This window comes from Podarcis tiliguerta, assembly GCF_965153285.1.
Source record: "Podarcis tiliguerta genome assembly, chromosome: 5".
In the NCBI taxonomy this organism is placed as follows: Eukaryota; Metazoa; Chordata; class Lepidosauria; order Squamata; family Lacertidae; genus Podarcis; species Podarcis tiliguerta.
Genome location: NC_139538.1, coordinates 63,756,321 through 63,776,600, shown reverse-complemented (window position 1 = coordinate 63,776,600; position 20,280 = coordinate 63,756,321). Strand labels below are relative to the sequence as shown.

Here is a 20,280-nt window from a genome sequence, read left to right as displayed (position 1 = left end):
TCTGCAAATATTCTTTTCTCTCCCAGCACCTTCCTGGCCAGACCTCACTTGCTAGCTTGTCCTTCTGTCCTTCTGTCCGCCCTGCCACACCAGCTAATACAAGTGATATATTAACTTTCTGGTTTTCTCCTCTGACATGAACTACTGTACACAGAGGGTGGACTATGAGAGTCAAAGTGTAAGTCTGGGACACTGAAACAAGCAATGGTAGAGTAGGATAGGTATGTAAGAGAATGGAAAGAATTTGGGGCTCTGTTTCTTCCAGCTGGATGGAACCCAACTTGAAGAGGTTCAACAGCTTTTTCTTTGGTTTTCATTAGTTAATCTCAGGCCTATGGTAAGGAAAGCAGCTATCCTCCAAGAAACAAATCTGTCTTCATAACTGACACCTGTTTGGTTAAGAGAGCCAGCCAGATCTTTCTCACCTGCTTGGAGTGGTAGTCAGGAAGGCAAAGTAGCACATCCCCGATGGCTTTTAGAATGGGCTGCAAGACCTTCCTTATGCAAACAGCAATGGGGAGGTGAGGTCACTTTGGCTGGATATTTAAGTGCTGCAGCAGATGTTTTACTTGTCTGCAATCTGCTTTTATTAAAAGTGGATGCTGCAGTTTTAATTATGAGTGAAGAACCTACCAGCTTCTCCGGAGCCGTTTTATCATCATAACCAGGTGGCAAGCCCAAATGAAAAAGGCCAGAAATGCTTTGCCACCATGCGCACAATAATTTGCTGAATTGAGCATAGGGTGCAGAGAGAGATAAATCTTTTAACTAAGTTAAGTACAATAACGCATAGACAGGCCAAATCCAGTAGCTCTATTTCTGTTCCACCATTCATTACTATGTGTGTGGGTGGGTGGGGAGAGAGAGAAGCATGAATTTATAGTAACAAATAAAAATAGACTATAGGGTTTATCCATAGTAAGATGTTACCTGCCAAATGTGATTTTATAAACACACCAAGAATGCAATTCTATACACACACTGACCTGAATGCAAACTGCATTGTTCTGAATGGAGCTTACTTCCTATTAAACATGTGTAGGGTTGCACTGAAAGATTCACTTTTAAATGTGGGGCATGCTTCCACAATAATATATTTAGGATCATTGTTTCAAGGTCTATACCTGACTCCTTTAAATAGTGCTTCACAATTGATGAAATTCCCTCTGGTGTTACAAAATTATCTGCCCCTTCCTTCATCTGCATTCCTTCTACAGGGGCAGTCAATGGCCGCAGCACTCCGTGAGTCAGCAGATCTTCATAGAAGCTGAAAACAAGCAAAACAAAAGCATAAACACATCAATGTCAAATTGTCTATAGCTACTGTATTAACTATGTCCCCAAAAGGATGCTTCTGTTTGAAATACCCAACTTAAAGTTGAGTGATCAAATCCACAACCATTAAAATCAAAAGGAAAAATATCCACATGCGCAGCAGTGGCCTTTGCATTCACCAGAAAGCTATTGCTACTTAAGATGAATTACCAAGAACCGATTTCACAGCCCTAATTTTAAGATCTGATTGACCAGTTTATGTGTGCTTGTGTGTGTGTGTGTGTGCTGTGTAATCTGCTGCCCTCAAGAAGCTATGTAAGAATGCAAGACAGTTGTCAACCTATGGGAAGCCATAGGTTCCCATAGGTTGGGAATAACAGCACTCTCCCCATTTGTGATTGCAAGCAACTGGCATTCAGAGGCATATTTATTCAACAGTGGCAGTAAAACCCCAACTACCAAACCCCAGTCAGCACTGCCAGTGGTCAGGGATGTTGGAACTTCAAGAACATCTGGTACTAGGCCACTTTGGCCACTCCCAATGCTTGACAATACATCAGGCCTGAGGAACTTTTGGCCCTCTGGATATGCACAGAATGCAGGCATGGATACAGGAATCAGCTGTCTGAAAAAGGCTAGAAAGTAAATGAACTCTGCCTGCTGAAACCTCAGAAGGCAAAGGTCTGTTAGGGCCAGTATCCTCCTACAACTAGTAAAACCAGGACAAATGATGCAAAATAACGGAAACTGCAGTAGAAATGATTAAAGTAAGAAGAAAAAAATAAGCAAACTGCAAAATATGTTTATTTTAGTCAGGTCTTTATTCTCTTCTGTGATGAATTAATTGCTACACACCCAGTTTAAAGGGAATGCAATGTGGTCTTAATTTGGATGACTACATTATTGGGTACTCCTATTGTTATTGTTCTATTATAAAATCTTGAGCACAGCCTTGGGAGGGCAATTGTACCCTGGGAAAGATTTTTATAACCCACTGAGTGAGTAAGTAAATAATAAATAAAAATAAAAATTGTCCTGATTACACAAGTCACAGATTCTGGCTTTCCTTGATGAAAGGATCTGGATTAAATTTATTTCATTCTAGCACAGACTCTTTTCAGCCCAGTTCAAATAACATATTCCTACATTCCATGGGAAGGAAACAGCAGGTGTAAGGGGACTGCACAGCTCACCCAAGGCATCAGTGGTGGGCCGTATGTGCTATCCAGAGGTTGTTGAACCTCAGTTCACATCAGGCAGTATGGCCAATGGTCAGGAATGATGGGAGTTGGGAGTCCAGGCCACATTTCCCCACCCTTGCCTTATGTTCTGGTTGGAAAAAGCAAGCCCTCCTGCCCCGCCTCTCAAGATAAAGCAGCAATCTTCAGCTGGAAGCAGGTGTCAATGTGCCCAACTCCCTCTCTCTTCCTAGTGAAAGATGACTATACAGTTGCTCATCATCACACCTATCAAGCTTACCAAGAATGGAAGCTACTCAAATTCTTGTTGAAGCTACCCACGTTCTTAACACACTGTCGTGTCCGAAGGAAAACACAAAGATAAACAACGTGACATGGGAGAACATGAAAAGGAAATGATGCATGCCTCAGGCCATAAAGACTTTGCTTTGTTTCCACAAAATAGTCCTGCCAACAGAGATTCAGCAGGTGCCTTCTCTTTCAACTTCAAAAAACATGCTGAAAACCTCCGTATTCTGTCAGGTTTATGCAGGCAACTAAGAAGGCATATTTCTGTAACAGTTAGCTGATCTATGATTTTGAATGTTTGTATTTTTTTTAATGGTATGGTTTTGTGAACTTGAAGAGTTCACTAGCATGAGATGTAGTAGTGGCTAGCCCTGGTTACATGTCTGGCAGCAGCTACTACCCACTACGTACAGAGAAACAGAACAAATTGGGCCCAAACCTGTCAATTACATCAGAGAGCTATGTTCAAAGCTACAAATGGCACTTTCTTTTTAAAAAGCAAGTGATTTAGATCAGGGTTGTGCCGTATGTGAAGGGAAATACCTGTCTAGGGCCTCCCTTGCCATGTGCTGGGTTGCTTTGAGCCACCATTTTAAGTTTCCCACAATACCTTGAAGCACGATATAGCATTGTTCGAGGCCAGTAAAATGGTCGCCAACAGGCACCGATTGGCAGAGCAGCATCACGAGGTAAGCCTACCAGATGCATGGAGAACAATTTGCCGAGGACTGCTTCAAGCCTGTAGTCAGTCGTAAGGAGAACAATCCTCTTCCAACAAATACTACTTGTGAGCTTCCATAGGCACTGGATCAATGCAGACATGCCAACTGATCAGGCAAAAATAGGCTGTCAAACTCTTAAACCTTTCACAGGACTTTGATGTCAAGAAATTAACAGGTGAAGCTTTTCACAAAATGGAGATAGGTAGGGCTGCTGGCTAAAACTGTTTGCTACTCACACTAAAGGCATAGGTGCATTAGCTGGTTGAGAACTTGGCAACCTTACACTACCTGCTCTCTGAAACAGAAGACTAACCTTGATGGCGGGGGGGGGGGGGGGAATCTCAACTTTCACAGTATCCTTATGTTAACAAAGATTTGCAACTGCTCTTTCATATACTAAGAATGTGCAAAAGACCTACACGAGCCACTTAGGATGCTTCAACACAGTCATTCAGACACCAATGCTTCGCAAATTATGAAACACAACTGTAGCTTACAAGTGTGTACAAAATTAAAGCAACCTCTTATTTTTTTAAAAAACAAAACAAAACAAAAAGTGAAACAGGAAAAAGCTGAGCATGAACAGAGAAAATGCCAACTGAGATTCCATCTCAAGAGTTTCAGTAAGATCTAATTAGCAAAATTAAGGTACTTTCATTAGCAGTGTCACTTTCCTTCTTAAAAGTCACTTTACCAAATTCCCTTTAATCTTCCATTCATTGGTGCTCAGCGGTAGATTGCAATGTAATCAATAACCACGGGTTGCTGTAACAGTATTGGCAGGTCTCACCCTTGACATATGAACCCCCCCCACCCCCCCAAAAGAGAAACCCAGCCCGTTGTCATTCATTTCCCCCGCTCACCCTTGATGCTTTTTGGCATATTCGGGCATCCGAGTGACGTACTGGGCTCCTAGATCTGCCGTGCATTTCGGATCCTGAGTGCTGCGGCTTGTAGCCATTCTTCCCCCTTAAAAATCACGTGCGTGGAGACAAGAAGTTTTTTAAAGCACAGCCGCGCGTATCCAATCAGCTTCCTCCGTGGGGCAAAATAAGCCAGTGGCGCCTAGTAACTGGGAAGAGGCAGGGGTATGGTCAAGTCATTCCGAGCAGGGGGCGATGGTTTGTTGCCTAGCGCTTAATTAGGAGCTCAATCCCAGATAAGTGCATCTATAGGATTGCTGCCTAAAGCTGTCTGCTTAGGAATCCGGTTCCAAGTTATAAAGACCCAACAACCTCAGCTTCGTCCGGAATGGGATTTTTCATCGTGTATATCGGGGGGAGAACCGACTTCAGGGTTCTTGTGTTTTCCCTCCACCCCAAATCCACTAGCTGCAGCTAGGTGCAAAGGACACGCATTCATTGAATGATTGATTGACTGACAGACTCTACCAACCTATACATATACCTAAGCGATGTAGAGTGTTGAAGCACAACAACAGCTCTTCCACACAAAAATCGAGTCCGGTTAACTCGAGTTTTCTGCGGTCTAATTTGGAAAGCGCTTGCGTCATTTTATTAAAACAACGGTGAGTCAGAAATCCTTGACGCTCCCCTGGCAAATCAGCCGTAGATCTATTAGTAGATCCCGATCTACCTTTATCCAAGCTTGAGCATAATGCACGCTGCCTCAGAAATAAGCCCTGCATAGGAGGACGTATTCTGAAGGCGTGCGCTATGCTTAACGCATTTACCGCCGGGACTCGCTCAACTTTTTTTTTTTTTTTAGTTTAGGACGGCGCGGCAGGACGGCCACAGACCCTGTGCAAAATTACCTGCGAGTCCCAAGGAACACGGTGGGACTTGCCTCTGAGTAAACGTGCAAAGAATTAGGGCGGACACTTTGCAGCGTGCTCATGTAGAGAAGCGGAACTTGGGCGCGTTTATTCGCGGCACCTCTCCTGCCAGCCTTCCCAGATCCCGCAGCCTGCCTGCCCGGTTTATTTTTATTTTTTTAATTCTTTGACCCGACAGGATCTACTACGGCCGAAGACGAGAGAGACCCACCTGCGCCGCGCGCCTTGTCCCACAGCACGATGCGCAGGAGGCGCTGCGGCAGCTCCCTGCGCAAAAGCGCAGCGCACAGGCAGCCCGTCAGCCCCGCGCCCACAATCAGAACCCGCGCCATGGCAGGACCGGCCGGCGGATGGGGGTGGGATCCTCTCCCTCTTCCTGGGTTGCTTGTGCAACCGGGAGGCGGAGCCGACTCGCTGCGGGCTGCCGGCAGAGGGAGATCGCGCCGCTTCCTCGCGGAGGCAGCCGCTGCTTGGTAGCTTGTTCCCCGGTCCTGGTGCCACTGCGAGCGCGGAGGTTCCTCAGAGCCGGCCTTCTCGGTGGAGGAGGCAGGAAAAGGACCTTAATTTCTCCAAGTTGGGAAGCGTGCATAGGGACCCTGTTTTGTGCAAAAACACACCCCGCTCCCTGTTCAGTTGGATTGCGCACCAGAACCAAATTACATACTTAATTACCGACGCAGGGCCTGCCCAAGACATTTTGGCACCTGGGGTAAACCACAAAAGAGTGTCCCACTCCCCACAGGGGAAGAAGGCGGGGAGTGCAGATCTAAATCAGGAACAAGCAGGGGAATGAAAATATACAATAGGATCTGTTGCTGCTGTGCATCCTGCCGCCTGAGGTCACCTTGCCTCCCCTTGCCTCATGGGTGGGGGTCCTGGGCAGCCTTGTCCTGACTGGAAAGGAAACGAAGAAATATAATGACAGATGCATGCGATTCTTTTTTAAAAAGAATATATATATATATATATATATATTTCAGAAGCATCTTCATATGTAATATTGACGCATCTCAATATTAAGAATATTTCACAATACTCATTATAACATACATTAAAACGTTCCAAGGAAAGTTCGCAGCTCAGATGCATTAAGCATGTTTCTTGCTTTGAAATGAGCAAACCACAGTTTGCAGCAGTGTCTCAAATGTACACACATCAGCTCAGCCACAGCTTACATTTTCAAATTGGGTGGAAGCTGGTTTGAGGGAAAGTGCATCAATACAGTAGCATTTCTCAAGAAAGTAACAGAATACATATGGATTGTGGCCAGTGTTAGGTGTACTTAACTTGAAATACCAGTGGTGGGAGTGCCGTGGATCTGGAGTACATTTCAATGTGCGTACAGCCTAGGTTTCGTCATAGGGTGAAGACAGGGCCAGTGCTATAATTAGGTCAGCTAGACAGTTGCCTAGGGCAGAGACCTCAGAGAGGCGCAGCTTTATACAGATTAGTTTTTGTTATAGCTGAAAAATTTCTGAAAATATTTTCATTTTATTTTATATTTTGGATAATTTTATCATTTTTGAAGTAATTGATACATTAGAATTGTTGGGGGATTTTTGGTATATGGTACACACCCTCAACTTGCATGCATTTAACTTGTGCATATTCAGCTTTATGTGCTTGGCAAAATAAAAGTTCATAAAAATAAAAGGGGAGCGGGGAGAGGACAGGCATCTGGCTAAAAAAAACTTTGGCAAACCTGCCCACCATTGCAGCTAGTGTGTTTGGTTATACCTGATTTTGGCTTTAGGGTGTGATCCCCAGAACCTATCCCCCATGTAATTTGTGGGCTTACTTACAGTATATGAGATAGAACATAAAGTTGATTGGAATTTATGTTTCATGTGAAAAATTACTTAATTTTATATATATTACAGTCGTATCTTAATTTTCTTTTAAAATGTATGCATTTTTCTAGTGAGCTATGGGTGATAAAAAGCTACCGTCTGGAGTTCAGTGCTGCAAATGAAAGGCTAAGAAAAAGCTAAGGAGCAAGGAAAGCAAGAGGGTTTCCCCCTGAAATACCTTTGTGCACAGAAAGAAATGGAAGAACAAGAATATGACTATACTCTTGTTGAAACTAGCACCGAAGGAGTTGAAATTGATTGATTGGTTGCATTTATAAACTCTAAGCCGGAAGTTTCACAAATTGGAGATATTTCTGGAAAACACAAAGAAAAAAAAGGATGTCAAGAAATGTGAGAGGACTGTAAAGTCTGCAAAAGAAGGTGGTATTTTTTATGCTTTGTCTGAATTACAGTGACCCTACTAACTGGTCTAACAGCTGCAGTAATAATTTGCAGAGGCTTATAAAACATGGACCACAGCAGGTTATATCACAAGCTTTTCTCAAAAGTTCAAATTTATAAAAATTTACAAACACTCAACTATGTTGCAACGAGGTTGCAAAAGAAACTCAGTTGGCTTGGTAGCTATATCAAATGAACATGTCAAAGCACCAACAATTTGACCTGAAAGTGACGGCATTTGCAAAGGAAAAGGCATTAAAAGCGATATTTTGATGTGCCTGTAATTGAGAACAGCCTGGGGTGAAGATGAAGCTCGCTCTTCACTCTGGCCTTGTGAAACCCAATTTGTCTGATTCGGGGGTTTTTAAGCACACCACAATATCACACAGGGTGGGGATTTGGAAACTGTGGCCTTGCAGATGCTGAATCTGTACTTGCATCAGCTCCAGCCAGCAAGGGCCGTGGTCAGAGATTATGAGATTTGTAGTCTAGCAACATCTGGAGGGCCACAGGTTCCCTATTCCTGATGTAAGGAGACATTGCGGGATCAGACCAAAGGCCCATGTCACCCAGGATCTTGGCAGCCAACCTATGGGCTTAATGTGTAATGTAAAATATTTTCCAAGTCTGTTTTAATGCTCTGTGGATGACCACATAGAAGACTTTACATCTGTACGTGCATTTGTCCTGGAAGGCAAGACTTTGTGCTTGGTAATTTATTTATGTTTTAAAGTTCAGTAATGGTTTATAATAAAAAGGAGGAGGGACTGAGTGACTGATTTTCCACGTGTGACTCCTAAACACAGGTATTTGGAGGCCTATAGGCCTATACAGTGGTACCTCAGGTTAAGTACTTAATTCATTCTGGAGGTCCGTACTTAACCTGAAACTGTTCTTAACCTGAAGCACCACTTTAGCTAATGGGGTCTCCTGCTGCTGCCGCGCCACTGGAGCACAATTTCTGTTCTCATCCTGAAGCAAAGTACTTAGCCTGAGGTAATATTTCTGGGTTAGCGGAGTCTGTAACCTGAAGCGTATGTAACCTGAGGTACCACTGTACTTCAGAAACCATTTGAAAGTTCCTAAAGAATATGTTTAGATATCAGTATTATGTGCACCAAAGTAACTTGTATCAAATAATAGTTACCTGGTTTCTGTTTTTAAGCAAATACTTTTCAGTGTATTTTTAAAAAAACTACAATTGTTGTAAACTGTTCCAATTTTAAAAAAACACAAACAAATTAGCGGTATATAACTATTTCTTAGAAAACAAATAAGTAAATACTGTAGCGAGTTTAAAACTGTGGCATGGAGTAGCTGCAACTTTCAAAGGCTGTTGAAAGCAGCTTATTAAGTACAGTACTTGCTTTTATTTGTGCAGAAATAAGTGCCAACCCTGTTTCCTTTTCAAAAATGTGTAGATAGGCTTGCTGGATGTGCACTAGAAATCCAAAATGTACTTCCTTAGAAACAGCTGAGTGATTATGGAACAAACTGGCACTCTTTGATTGGGCTAGGAGATGAGAGGAAAGCACGATGCAGTTCACATTTAAGGATAAACCTGCCCTATTTTCACTTTCCAAAACAATGTGCAAACAAGACGCAGCCATCCTGGGAAATTCAAACTTCTCCGAGCTTTGGTGTGCAGTTCTCTAGCCAAACCATATGTATAAAAATGCACACCAGGGTAAAATGTGCACATATGCCTATATTAGTGAGAATAACATACAAAATGCATTATATTAGGGGAAACCACTTTGAAGCAGCAGCAGTGATGATGATGATGATGATGATGATGATGATGATGTACCCCACCCATCTGACTGGGTTGTCCCACCCACTCTAGGAGGCTACTATATTTGGGGAAAGTGCATAGAAAAATGGGTATATTAGGAGAGGTGCATACCAAAATGCTGATGAGCATTTCTGAGGACTTTAATTCTCTCTGCCCCACCTTGCAAAATGGTATGCTAACATAGGGAACTGAATTTAAGATGATAAAAATTAGAAACGGAGAAATTGAAATTGACACATTGCCCATCCCTAGTTGAAGAGTTTAGAATGTGCTTAACACTGAATTCAGCAGGACTAGAAAGTGCTTAACTTGGGATATGTATCCAATTCCTTTTTTTATTATTAGAACTTTGCATTGGTTTGTGAAATTTGTATGTATTGTGAATGAGAAATATTTGTCTCTGTGTACTATGTACGGCCAGAAGAGGGCAGGCTTAGCCTTTGGAATTGCTCTTCACAGTTGCAGCAGCAAATAAATTGATGCAGGTTAGCTACATCTCCGTACAGAAGAATGTGCTAAGTAACATACAGTGGTACCTCGGGTTACGTACGCTTCGGGTTACAGACTCCGCTAATCCAGAAATATTACCTCAGGTTAAGAACTTTGCTTCAAGATGAGAACAGAAATTGTGCAGCGGCGGCACAGTGGCAGCGGGAGGCCCCATTAGCTAAAGTGGTGCTTCAGGTTAAAAACAGTTTCAGGTTAAGAACGGACCTCCGGAACGAATTAAGTATGTAACCAGAGTTACCACTGTATATTTATTCTCTCTCACTCTCTCTGTGTGTTTTCTATTCTTTAGAGATCTCTCAGAAGCGTATTGATTGTTTTAGAAGCGTTTTTATTGATTGTAGAAGTTAGGCACTGTGACACTTGCACACACTTTTCTTATACTGTCTCTTTAATCACATGCAACAAATTCCCAGTTTGCAGAATCGGGGAATAGAAACAACTAGGCAAGTGTAGAATACGAAACCCAGAATCGCACTGAGGAAGCCAGGGCACTTAAATAATTTTTTGTAAGGTGGACACAGTGGCCTAAAATATCAAGCATGATATAAAAGAAGAACTGAACCTAGCCCTTGGTTCTGACCCAAGTATTAAATGTATATGTGTGTGTATGTGTGTGTGGTTTGGGAGTTGCACAGTCAGGGAAAAAACAATGCTGTCCAGGGTTGTAAAGAGTGCGGAGAGAATAATTGGGTGCACTCTTCCCACCTTGGATCAAATCTATGCTGCCAGGTGTCATAAGAAAGCTGTAGAGATAGTGCAGGATAGTGCGCATCCCGGAAATGATCTATTTCAGCTTCTGCCTTCTGGAAGAAGGTATAGGGTTATAAAGGCCAGGACTAGCCGCCTGAGAAACAGTTTTTATCAAAATGCGATTTGGGTTTTAAACGCAGTGTAAGTTAGGACCTGTGGGAGTATATTGCATTTAATTATGGGGTATCAGAGTTTTTAGGGGATTAACCAGGCTGGGATAGCTGGGATAGCAGGCTTGTTGGTTTTTGAATGTCTGATGTAGATTTTTTCAATTTCGTTGTTGTGTATGGGACAATGACAATAAAGTTTATAGTATCGTATTGTATATAAAAGCATTGTGATACTAGCAGTTTTATTTTTCAAGGCCCGTTGGGCAGACCAACCGTGTGTTGCAAAGATGTCTGCAAGCGTGACACGAAGGCTGGCAACATCAACCCCACCATGTAAGAACCCCATGCAGACAACCTCAGTGCCTGGAGACAGTCAGGTCATGTATACATGGCAGTGACCAGAGGTGGAACAACTGCTGGGGGAGCACAAAGAAATGCCCTAGGGCATCCGAAGCACCACAACCAGGTGCCTTCATTTGCCCCAGCTGCAACAAAACATGTATTTCCCATATGACCATCTCTATAGCCGCAGCGGGCGCTACAACTGTCCAACAGTTTGACTTCACCCCCAGAGGCGCTCCCTCCATTGTCTCCTGAGACAGACGGATGCCAACAACATATCTTAAAGGCAGCCAGCAGAGGTTTGTTCCAGGTTTTCACAGGTCCAGACAAGAATCTCAGTACCTGCAGACGCACAGCCTGGTTGGGCTGGGTTGACTCGATCAGTCGGGGGATTGGGATGACTTACCGTATTTTTCGCTCTATAAGACGCACCAGACCACAAGACGCACCTAGTTTTTGGAGGAGGAAAACAAGAAAAAAAATAATCTGAATCTCAGAAGCCAGAACAGCAAGAGGGATCGCTGCGCAGTGAAAGCAGCAATCCCTCTTGCTGTTCTGGCTTCTGGGATAGCTCTGCAGCCTGCATTCGCCCCATAAGACGCACACACATTTCCCCTTACTTTTTAGGAGGGAAAAAGTGAGTCTTATAGAGCAAAAAATATGGTAATCCTTGGCACTACGGTTGCTGCTCGTCTGTGTTGCTGCCTGCTGGACCTCACCAGCCCCAGCCCATGGAGTCTATGACCTGAAATGGGTAGTGATGGATAGGCAGCAGAAGAGCAAGAAGGACTGGGCCAAGTCAAGTCAGTTTGTTGTGTGTTAGCAGACAGCCATTGTGTGTTTGCAGACAGCCATTCTACACATGAAAACAGTAACAAAAGTATTATTAATAATAATAAGATTTACATTTCTGCTTCTTAATTTTTAAGTTTAATAGCATAGATTTTTTTGAAGCAGGAAATCTAGATATTCTGAAGTATATAGTACATCAGACAGCATGAAACAGGTCTTTGCTAGGGATCAGCTTCCCTTCTGTGATCTTAACAACAGGTAAATATACCTGCAATTGTTTCTAAGATCATTATAAAAAGGGCATTCATGAATTGTATCTTCTATTGACTAAACCACAAGCTCTGTCCTTCTTAGGAATTCCTTTGTTTCAGCCCATCCAATCTGCTCGTGGAAGGACATTTAATCTTGCTGACGTGAAGGCTACCCTCATTTTGACGTTTGGTAGGTGGGGGCATTGCAGCAGGGTTTTTTGTTGTTGTTTTTTAACTGACTTAGCTGAGTTTGCTTAGCAGCAGCAACTGATTACTGCTCTGGCTGAACCTTTGCTTCTTTCTTCCCTTTTTTAAAAAAGTGCTTTGTACATGGTGCAAAGGTAATAGTCCAGTGCTATGTCTGGCGTGGCAGTCAGTTGTACGGATGCAACTTGGCAGTGCACTGAATGCTAGTGCCTGGGCTGTCAGCCTGGGCAGATGTCTGACCTTACTGACACATCCTTATCCCACCAGTTGTCCACAGGTAAGAACAGGGGGAAACTCTCACAGAGTTTCCCCATTCCACTGAAGGATCACCACAAGGCTGTGATTTTGAAACAGCATGATTTACTGATTTCTTCATTCTCTTATTTATACAAACCCTGCTTTTTTAAGATTAGCTTTAAGATTAATGTTCATCCCAAAATTAACTTTGAGATTAACATTAACCTTGTTTAACAAAAACTTTCAAAATAGCCTCCGGAAGCCAACAGTTAATTGGATGTCCAAACGTAATTTGCGTAGCTGTTTCACAATAGCTTAGGAAAGCACGCAACTGCTCTGATTTATGAGCTAACCTTTTCGTGAAGGTTAACTGGGACCCTGTAAAGATGTTAGATGTATCATTTTTTAAAAGTGTACATAAATATTCTTGGGCAGGAGGAAAGGGGGATGTGAGCAGAACCGACTCAAGTGGTTGCTTAAACTGTAAGGAGATCTTATCTCAAGTGGCTTGTTGTCTTTTGATAGCCAAGACAGTGTCACAGTTATTTACGTGACCCCTGCATTCTTCTCCCCTCCCTACCCCCTGAGCTCCACAGTTTATATCTGAGAAAGGCTCAGTCAACAAGAGACACAGTTTATTCTAAACGGTATGTAGTGAGAGAACTGTGGCTCCCTTTTGCCATCTTACATGTTTTAGCTCTGCCCTTCATTAGGTTTACTTGCGTTTTCTGATTTTTGCAGGTGCTGCTGTTTTTGCAGTTGATCCATTTTGAAGCATCGGATCTTCAGAGGTAAGGTTCTCGGAACTGTCCAGGGTGTGTATAAGTGTGTATACGGTTAGATGGAAGATGTTTTTTAATACTAGATTTATCGTTCACACACAATGTGTACAGCACATGGATTCTGCTGATATAGGTGTAGAAGATGTCCTCTCTCTACACAGAGAGGGGCAGATTGACAGAAAACTGATGGTCGCTGCCTACTGCAGAAGAGAGGCCTATGACACATAATGTGGAAAATGTATATAGATGGAGAAAACTTGAGTTGCAGCAGTAGCTATGTTTCACACAAGGGCCAAACGATATGGTACGTTTAGCTCCATATCTGTGCCTTTAAATGCAGGGCTGGTTTGTTTGTTTTACACTGATTGTAAGCATAGGGACCCTGATGCAGATAGGGACCCTGATGCAGATAGGGACCCTAGAATGGTGTTGGGGTGACTTTAACCCACCTGCTGCAGTCCTGGTTCAGACCACTCAACCGACCCCACAGAATACTTACAATCCGCATTGAGGAAAAACCCCTCTAATTTTCACTTCAATGGGAACTTATTTTTTCCCTTTTGCTGGCACATAAGGTCTGATCTGGTTTGCTGCTGTGTAGGGGGAAAGGTCGAAACCTAAAGGCACAGATACGCCGCTAATGTAACATGTTATTTGATGGGAAGCGCTTTGTTTAGTTTTGTTATTGCAGAAGGGGGCCAAATTGGAGGCACTGTTAATTTTTTTTGCTACTGCAAACTTTAATAAGTGGCCAACATTTCAATACTTCTTATCTGCTGAGTGTTGATTTCTGTCTAGGACAGTGCTCCTAAGAGCAGTTAATTCACTTCTTTCTTTGAAAACACCGTCGACTTACCTGAAGTGCAATGACCCGATGAAAGACGCCAAGCTGATCATTTTAAAAGCCTTGAGTATGAATAACATTGATGCATGTGAAGTTAGCTCAAACTCATCAAATTCGGGTGTGCTAATTAAGATCCATTCCCAACAGGCAAACAGACGATGTCGTGGGCTTCCATTCTCATCTGCTTGGTTTATGGCTCTGCCTTAGCTCATGGACTTATTGGGGATAGATCGGTTGATTATGAAGCCACTTTAAATGCGGTAAGTAATGCAAAGCAGGGGATGTTCCTCAAGACACAGAATGAGAGAAGCCCATTAGGGGATCAGTTAAATGGGTTCAGGCACAAAATGTGTGACCTGTTCTCTGCCAAACATCATTCCACGCTGATTGAGCTCATATCTACTCCAGGGGACACACTAGTTGGAAAGCTTCCAGGGGCCATGATGATTATTATCTTTGGAAAAAGAGGAGCATCCCTAAAAAGAAACGTTATGAGGGATGGCTGAGGGCCAGATTCTTACTACCATTGTTCTATACAAAGAGGGTGAGGCAGATTCTTTTCTTCCCCCCTCCCCATACATGGTATGCTCCTTTCCTGCCTCCCACAACATTGTCAAAGATGTGAGAGGAAGTGAAAAAGAAGGGAGCACATGAGCAAGGCGTGCTCTCATTCACATGGCTGTGTCTGGATTTTACTACTCCTCCAGTCCCTCTGAGCTGTGACAGAATACTTACAATACTTACTTGTAGAAGAGACTTTTAAAGCTTCTCAAACTGATTTTAAATATTGTGTGTGTCTCTGTAGAAATCACTCATCGAGTACTGGGAATACCCTGCTGAAGAACATGATGTCACAACAGACGATGGCTATATACTTACCATCCTCAGAATTCCCCATGGCAGAGCTGACAGGCCGGACCCAGGTGCGAGTTTGTACTATAAATTCTTATTTGCTTGATTTCCGTTAAGACTTAACAATGCTTAAGAATTAATGTGCTTTCAAAGGGGGAATCATTTCCCCACTCCCTTCAATCTGTGTATAAATATCTAGTTTGCCTCCTGAATTTTAAAATTGCTCAACCTTCCTCTGCTCTCTGTTCCCACTCATCTGACCCTTCTCTGTGCATGTCTGGGTACTGAAAGTGGGGTTAAAAATTAGAGTGGCATCACTGCTACTGGGGACAGGTTAGCTCAGATAGAGCATGTCAAAATATTTGCAACCAGTAGTTACAATAGACATACAGACTCTTCCGGGTATATACCGTATTTTTTGCTCTATAAGACTCACCTTTTCCCTTCTAAAAAGTAAGGGGAAATGTGTGTGCATCTTATGGAGCAAATGCAGGCTGCAGAGCTATCCCAGAAGCCAGAACAGCAAGAGGGATTGCTGCTTTCACTGTGCAGCGATCCCTCTTGCTGTTCTGGATTCTGAGATTCAGAATATTTTTTTTCTTGTTTTCCTCCTCCAAAAACTAGGTGCGTCTTGTGGTCTGGTGCATCTTATAGAACGAAAAATATGGTATTTAGCAATAGATCCATAATCTAATATAGCAGCAAATGATATCTTATAGGACAAAAGTTACCATTGAGTGGTGATGTAAAAAATCATAAATTTCGATTATGACCTGCATTCATTGCATTCAGCACTGTTTCTGTTCTGCAGTTCAGCTTCTGACAAAACTAAGTTATTCCTCTCACTGTCCTCTGGCAGAATTTTACAAAATTACAGAGGACAAGGGACTAAGAAAACAAGGGACTAAGAAGTGAACATCAACAATTTCTGCTTCCGTTTCTTATGGAATCCTCCGATGCCATTGCCTTTGAGCTTGCCAAAGTTCAAAGATAATGATGGGAGGCCAGAAAGTGGGCGGGAGAGGAGAGGGCAGGAAGACGGGGGCTCCGTGCGCGTGCAGACTGGCTGCTTGAGAGGTCCCTGCCTGATGCGACGCCATGTCCTAGGAGAAGCCCAAGGAAGGAGTAAAAAATGGAGAATGACCATATCAATTTAAAAGTAAAACAAAACAGCACACACCACTAAGTAAACTAATGAAGGCCTATTGTGAGAGATGGGGTTTGTCAATGAGACAGTTTAGATTCAGACTAGATGGACGACCAATTAATGAAACAGATACACCTGCACAGTTGGAAGATGAGGATACTATTGATGCGTTTCAACAGTAGACGGGTGGCATGTTCTAAATATCCTGTCCTTTTAGGAAGAGGAATGTAAAATTTCAACTCACTTTATCATCTGTCCTTGGATGTGCTATTAAATAGTAAACAAATGAACATGCCAATCATACTGGAATCTTCTCATGTTCTGAAGACATTTATCCAAATTCTTTCACTGTCCCTGATATACTGTGTGTGCAAGTTGAAGCTTTACTGCATCATAAAAATGGGCCCGGTCAAAGCATCCCCCAGATTGTTCAGCGTCCCTCTCTTTTCCTTTCTTTCAGGGCCAAGGCCAGTAGTATTTCTGCAGCATGGCTTGCTTGTAGATGCTGCAAACTGGTTCCAAAACCTTCCTCATAACAGCCTGGCATTCATGCTAGCTGATGCTGGCTATGATGTTTGGCTAGGAAACAGCCGAGGGAACAGCTGGTCCAGAAGACATCACTTTCTTTCACCCAGATCAGTGGAGTTCTGGGAATTCAGGTAACCTGATTGTTGCACAGCAAAAGTGTGCAGTCTGGCAGCAGCAATCCTGTCCCACATTGACAGCCCCACATTGGAGAATGTATTGATCGCATCAGCATCTATTGTGCTGAAAAGGTCATAATGTTAGGCCCTCTTTTCTCAATAACCTCAGAGTATCTGCAATTACTAAGCACAGTGCAAATGGGAAGATAGTCCTGACATAACATTCTGGAATTCAAAGACTCTGGAAAGTCCTTTGTTATCCCCATGAAGCCAGCTTAATGTGGATAATCTTTCCCCCCGCCCAGCTTTGATCAGATGGCAAAATATGACCTTCCGGCATCTATAGATTATGTTCTGCAGAAAACTGGACAGAAACAACTGTTTTATATTGGCCATTCACAAGGAACCACCATGGGTAAGTTCAAAAGCTTGCAACTTGACCAGCAGGTACACATGAAACTTATTTCCAAACAGGCAAGCCTAGAATTGCAACCTATTTAAAGGTTCCTATTTACAGTCACTCTGCATAGCCACATGCAGTGAAATATGAAGTTGTAGATGACAATTTTGCTAAACTTGTTTGCTTGTAGTTGTGTGATGGGTGCGGTGTGGGGTCCTGGCTTTGCCTTGTCCCTAGAAGCTAAAATGTCAACAAATCAGTTCTTCAAGTTTACCATTAAACTCCCTCCCCCATAGTTCCTTTCTTTGATGACAAAACCTGTTCTTCTCTCCTCTTTCTTCCCCATAGCTTTTATAGCTTTTTCTACCAATCCTCGACTGGCTGCAAAAATCAAGCTGTACATTGCCTTGGGTCCCGTTGCCACAGTTAAATATGCTAGAACTCCTCTGGCAAAGCTCTCACTGCTTCATGAAGTGCAAATCAAGGTATGCAGTTCTTCTGAGTCTTCACTACACAGATCCAGAGCGGAATACCCTGTAGTGGTAAACAATTTGGTGCTGCTGCGGCCTAAGACCCACGAGAGCAACTCCTTACCCTTTAGCACTGTGTGATGCCTGACAGGCCGGGCATCAACACCTGACGTGGGTTGGGCAAGCATTGGAGATGACGTCAGCCTCTTTTTTCCCTCTGTGGCCTGGCGCTGTGAAGTGAAGCATGGCGGCAGTCATAGTATCGGGTGGCTAGGTCTGCAGTGCCTTCACCGCAGCTGCCCATTTCCTCTGCTGCCTGCCACTGCCAACACCCATCTCTTGGTAAGCTTCGGGTGAAACAACCAGGAGGCTGTGAAAGGGCACCACCAGAGGGCACTTTGGCCAGGCCCTTATCAAACCTTGCAGTGACCCCCTGAAAAAAGTGCATCAGTGGACAACTTTGCCTTGTAAACTAGGCAGACTGTTGGTTTAACTCAGCACTGGCTATATGTTTTTGACTTGAGCACCACATTCACTCACGGCTAAGCCTCTGGGGGGCCCCATGCCAACAGCGGTTGTGGACAGCAGTGGGTGTGGCCACCTCTCACTCTTGCTCACACACTTATCCCTTGCACACACTGACCACAACTAGAGACATTTGCCATGCAGAGCAGTGTCCGTGCCTGGCTTATCTTAAGTGCTTATAATTTGGGACTTTTTAGATCATATTATCACTCTACGGAACTGGAATAACGAGGATTCTGTATCCTTAACACAAGTGTCACTTTGACATTTTGCAGGCCATGTTTGGAATGAAAGACTTTTTACCAAAAACTTATTTTGGTTCTTCGATTGCTGCTGAATTTTGCAGCCGAAACTTATTGGCCCCCATTTGTGGCAACCTCCTGTTCATATTGTGTGGATTTAATGAGAAGAACCTAAACCTGGTGAGTAGAATTTTTTAATATATTCTCTTCTGCATTCTCAAGACTACCTGTTCCATCCACCTACTCCTCCTGAATCGCATGTATTATGAAAAGCAACGGCCACACTCAAGGATAGACCACTTAAAGACCAAGGAAGGAGTCTGAACATGCAACTGAGTAGATGGTGCCTGGCTTGGATAAACAGAGACACATTATCTGTCTGGTTCTGTCTAAACCAAGGATATTGGTCATCCAGATATTGGACTACAATTCCCATGATTCCTGACCTTTGAACATGCTCTCTGGGGCTGATGGGAGTCCAACAATGTCCACTAGGTTCCCCATCACTGGTCTAAGCAGTCGAGGCAAGAAGGGAACAAACTGCGACCATACACAAAAATTCAGGCCACAGTTCTGTACATCACTGCATGCACATTTAGCTAATCCTATAAATATTCTTATTCTGAATCACATGTTTAACCTTTTCGATGCCTGGCTGGGTTGTGAAAAAGAAGCTGTTTTATCTTTCAGAGCCGAATAGATGTGTATGCAGGCCATGTCCCATCTGGAACATCTGTGCAGAATATAATCCATTGGAAGCAGGTATGGTCCACCGGAAATATTAACCTCCCCCTCTCCCTTTGTTCCTTTTCCTGATACATGCGTACATTTGAGATTCTTTTCTATCTGCAGAGCATCCTTAGTGGTAAACTCCAAGCTTATGATTATGGATTGTTTGACAACCTAGCTCGTTATAGCAAGGTAAAGCCTTTTCCAAGTTTTTCAGACTTTGTTCCAAAATGAAAATAAAAATACTGAAAGTTTGCAAATGCCCTTACTATCTCCACTGCCCTTAAAGCGTTGAATAGCATGCTGTATTTATTCTAAAAAGCAACTGACGGATGACAGTGGGGCAGGGGTGAGAAGGCGAAAGGAAGAAAGTAGATTGTTCAAGAGAGTAAGCTGGTTTACACTGCCTGGTGAAGCCAGGTTCAGTGGTTAAAACATTGCAGTGATTAAAATTAATTAAACAATAATAATAATATTCTGTACCTTTTACCAAACAACTAAAGTAAAACAAGCTAGTAAAAAAATGCTATAGGTTCTCAATCTGTTTTTAGTCTATTGTTATTTTAACTTTGCAGAAATATTAGATTATTGTTGTTAACTCTTCTTGATTTTTTAAAAAAATAACCTTTGTAAACCATATTTAGGGTTCTTCTTGTTTAACAGTGCATATCTTTTATGAAATATTTCTTTACATTTCTCCCCCCTCCCCTTACACATAAAAAATGGACAAAACTTTGCTAAAATCTTACTCCGTTTCATTTGAGCTCATTTTCTCTTTCAATCTTTTTTAAAGGTTCAACCTCCTGAATACAATATAAGGAATATGAATGTAACAACAATAGTCTGGAGTGCTGGAAACGATTGGCTTTCTGGCCCTGAGGATGTCGATATGTTAATCCCCAAGATAAAAAACCTCCTTTACCACGAAAATATTCCTGAGTGGAATCATCTGGATTTTGTGTTTGGTCTTGATGCTGCCGATCGAATGTATTATAAAATCCTTGAGAATTTAAAAGAGAACCTTTAAGGAAATGTTTCTCTTGGAATAAGAACGAAGTCCATTTGCTTTCCTGATTGTCTGATTTTTTTAAAATAAAAAATAAGCTAATACTTTATAAAA

The 20,280-nt window shown here is 42.7% G+C and overlaps 2 protein-coding genes across 6 annotated transcripts in view; one reads left to right on the top strand and one right to left on the bottom strand.

Annotated features, from left to right (window-relative positions):
• Positions 1–5,767, bottom strand: part of RNLS (renalase, FAD dependent amine oxidase) — a 91,514-nt gene extending 85,747 nt beyond the window's left edge. Inside the window, exons 1-3 of one of the 2 annotated variants that reach the window (XM_083443753.1) lie at positions 5,491–5,767; positions 4,348–4,453; positions 1,125–1,267 (exon numbers count right to left, since the gene is read on the bottom strand). In XM_083443753.1, coding sequence (XP_083299879.1) covers positions 1,125–1,267; positions 4,348–4,453; positions 5,491–5,611 — 370 coding nt within the window. In that variant the 5' untranslated portion in view covers positions 5,612–5,767. The remainder of the gene's footprint in view (positions 1–1,124; positions 1,268–4,347; positions 4,454–5,490) is intronic. The other variant, XM_083443752.1, reaches the window with a different exon arrangement.
• A 6,485-nt stretch (positions 5,768–12,252) lies between these two features.
• On the top strand, positions 12,253–20,280 carry LOC310679029 (gastric triacylglycerol lipase-like). Of its 4 annotated transcripts, none has more exons than XM_083443744.1 (11): positions 12,253–12,271; positions 13,267–13,316; positions 14,299–14,411; positions 14,957–15,080; positions 16,611–16,809; positions 17,100–17,209; positions 17,543–17,679; positions 18,465–18,611; positions 19,122–19,193; positions 19,284–19,352; positions 19,954–20,280. In XM_083443744.1, exons 3-11 carry the CDS (start codon positions 14,310–14,312, stop codon positions 20,185–20,187), a joined length of 1,194 nt encoding a protein of 397 aa, XP_083299870.1. In that variant the 5' UTR covers positions 12,253–12,271; positions 13,267–13,316; positions 14,299–14,309; the 3' UTR covers positions 20,188–20,280. The 4 variants fall into 4 exon arrangements, with proteins under 4 accessions (XP_083299870.1, XP_083299871.1, XP_083299868.1 ...); XM_083443745.1 differs by lacking the exon at positions 12,253–12,271 and adding an exon at positions 12,447–12,565 and having other exon boundaries at positions 14,957–15,074; XM_083443742.1 differs by lacking the exon at positions 12,253–12,271 and adding an exon at positions 12,447–12,565.

Coding starts and splice junctions, on each gene's coding strand:
- LOC310679029 (XM_083443744.1), top strand. CDS start 14,310: ATGTCGTGGGCTTCCATTCTCATCTGCTTGGTTTATGGCTCTGCCTTA. Junction 15,081..16,610: donor CAGGCCGGACCCAGGTGCGA/GTTTGTACTATA, acceptor CCTTTCTTTCAG/GGCCAAGGCCAGTAGTATTT. Junction 16,810..17,099: donor GTGGAGTTCTGGGAATTCAG/GTAACCTGATTG, acceptor CCCCCCGCCCAG/CTTTGATCAGATGGCAAAAT.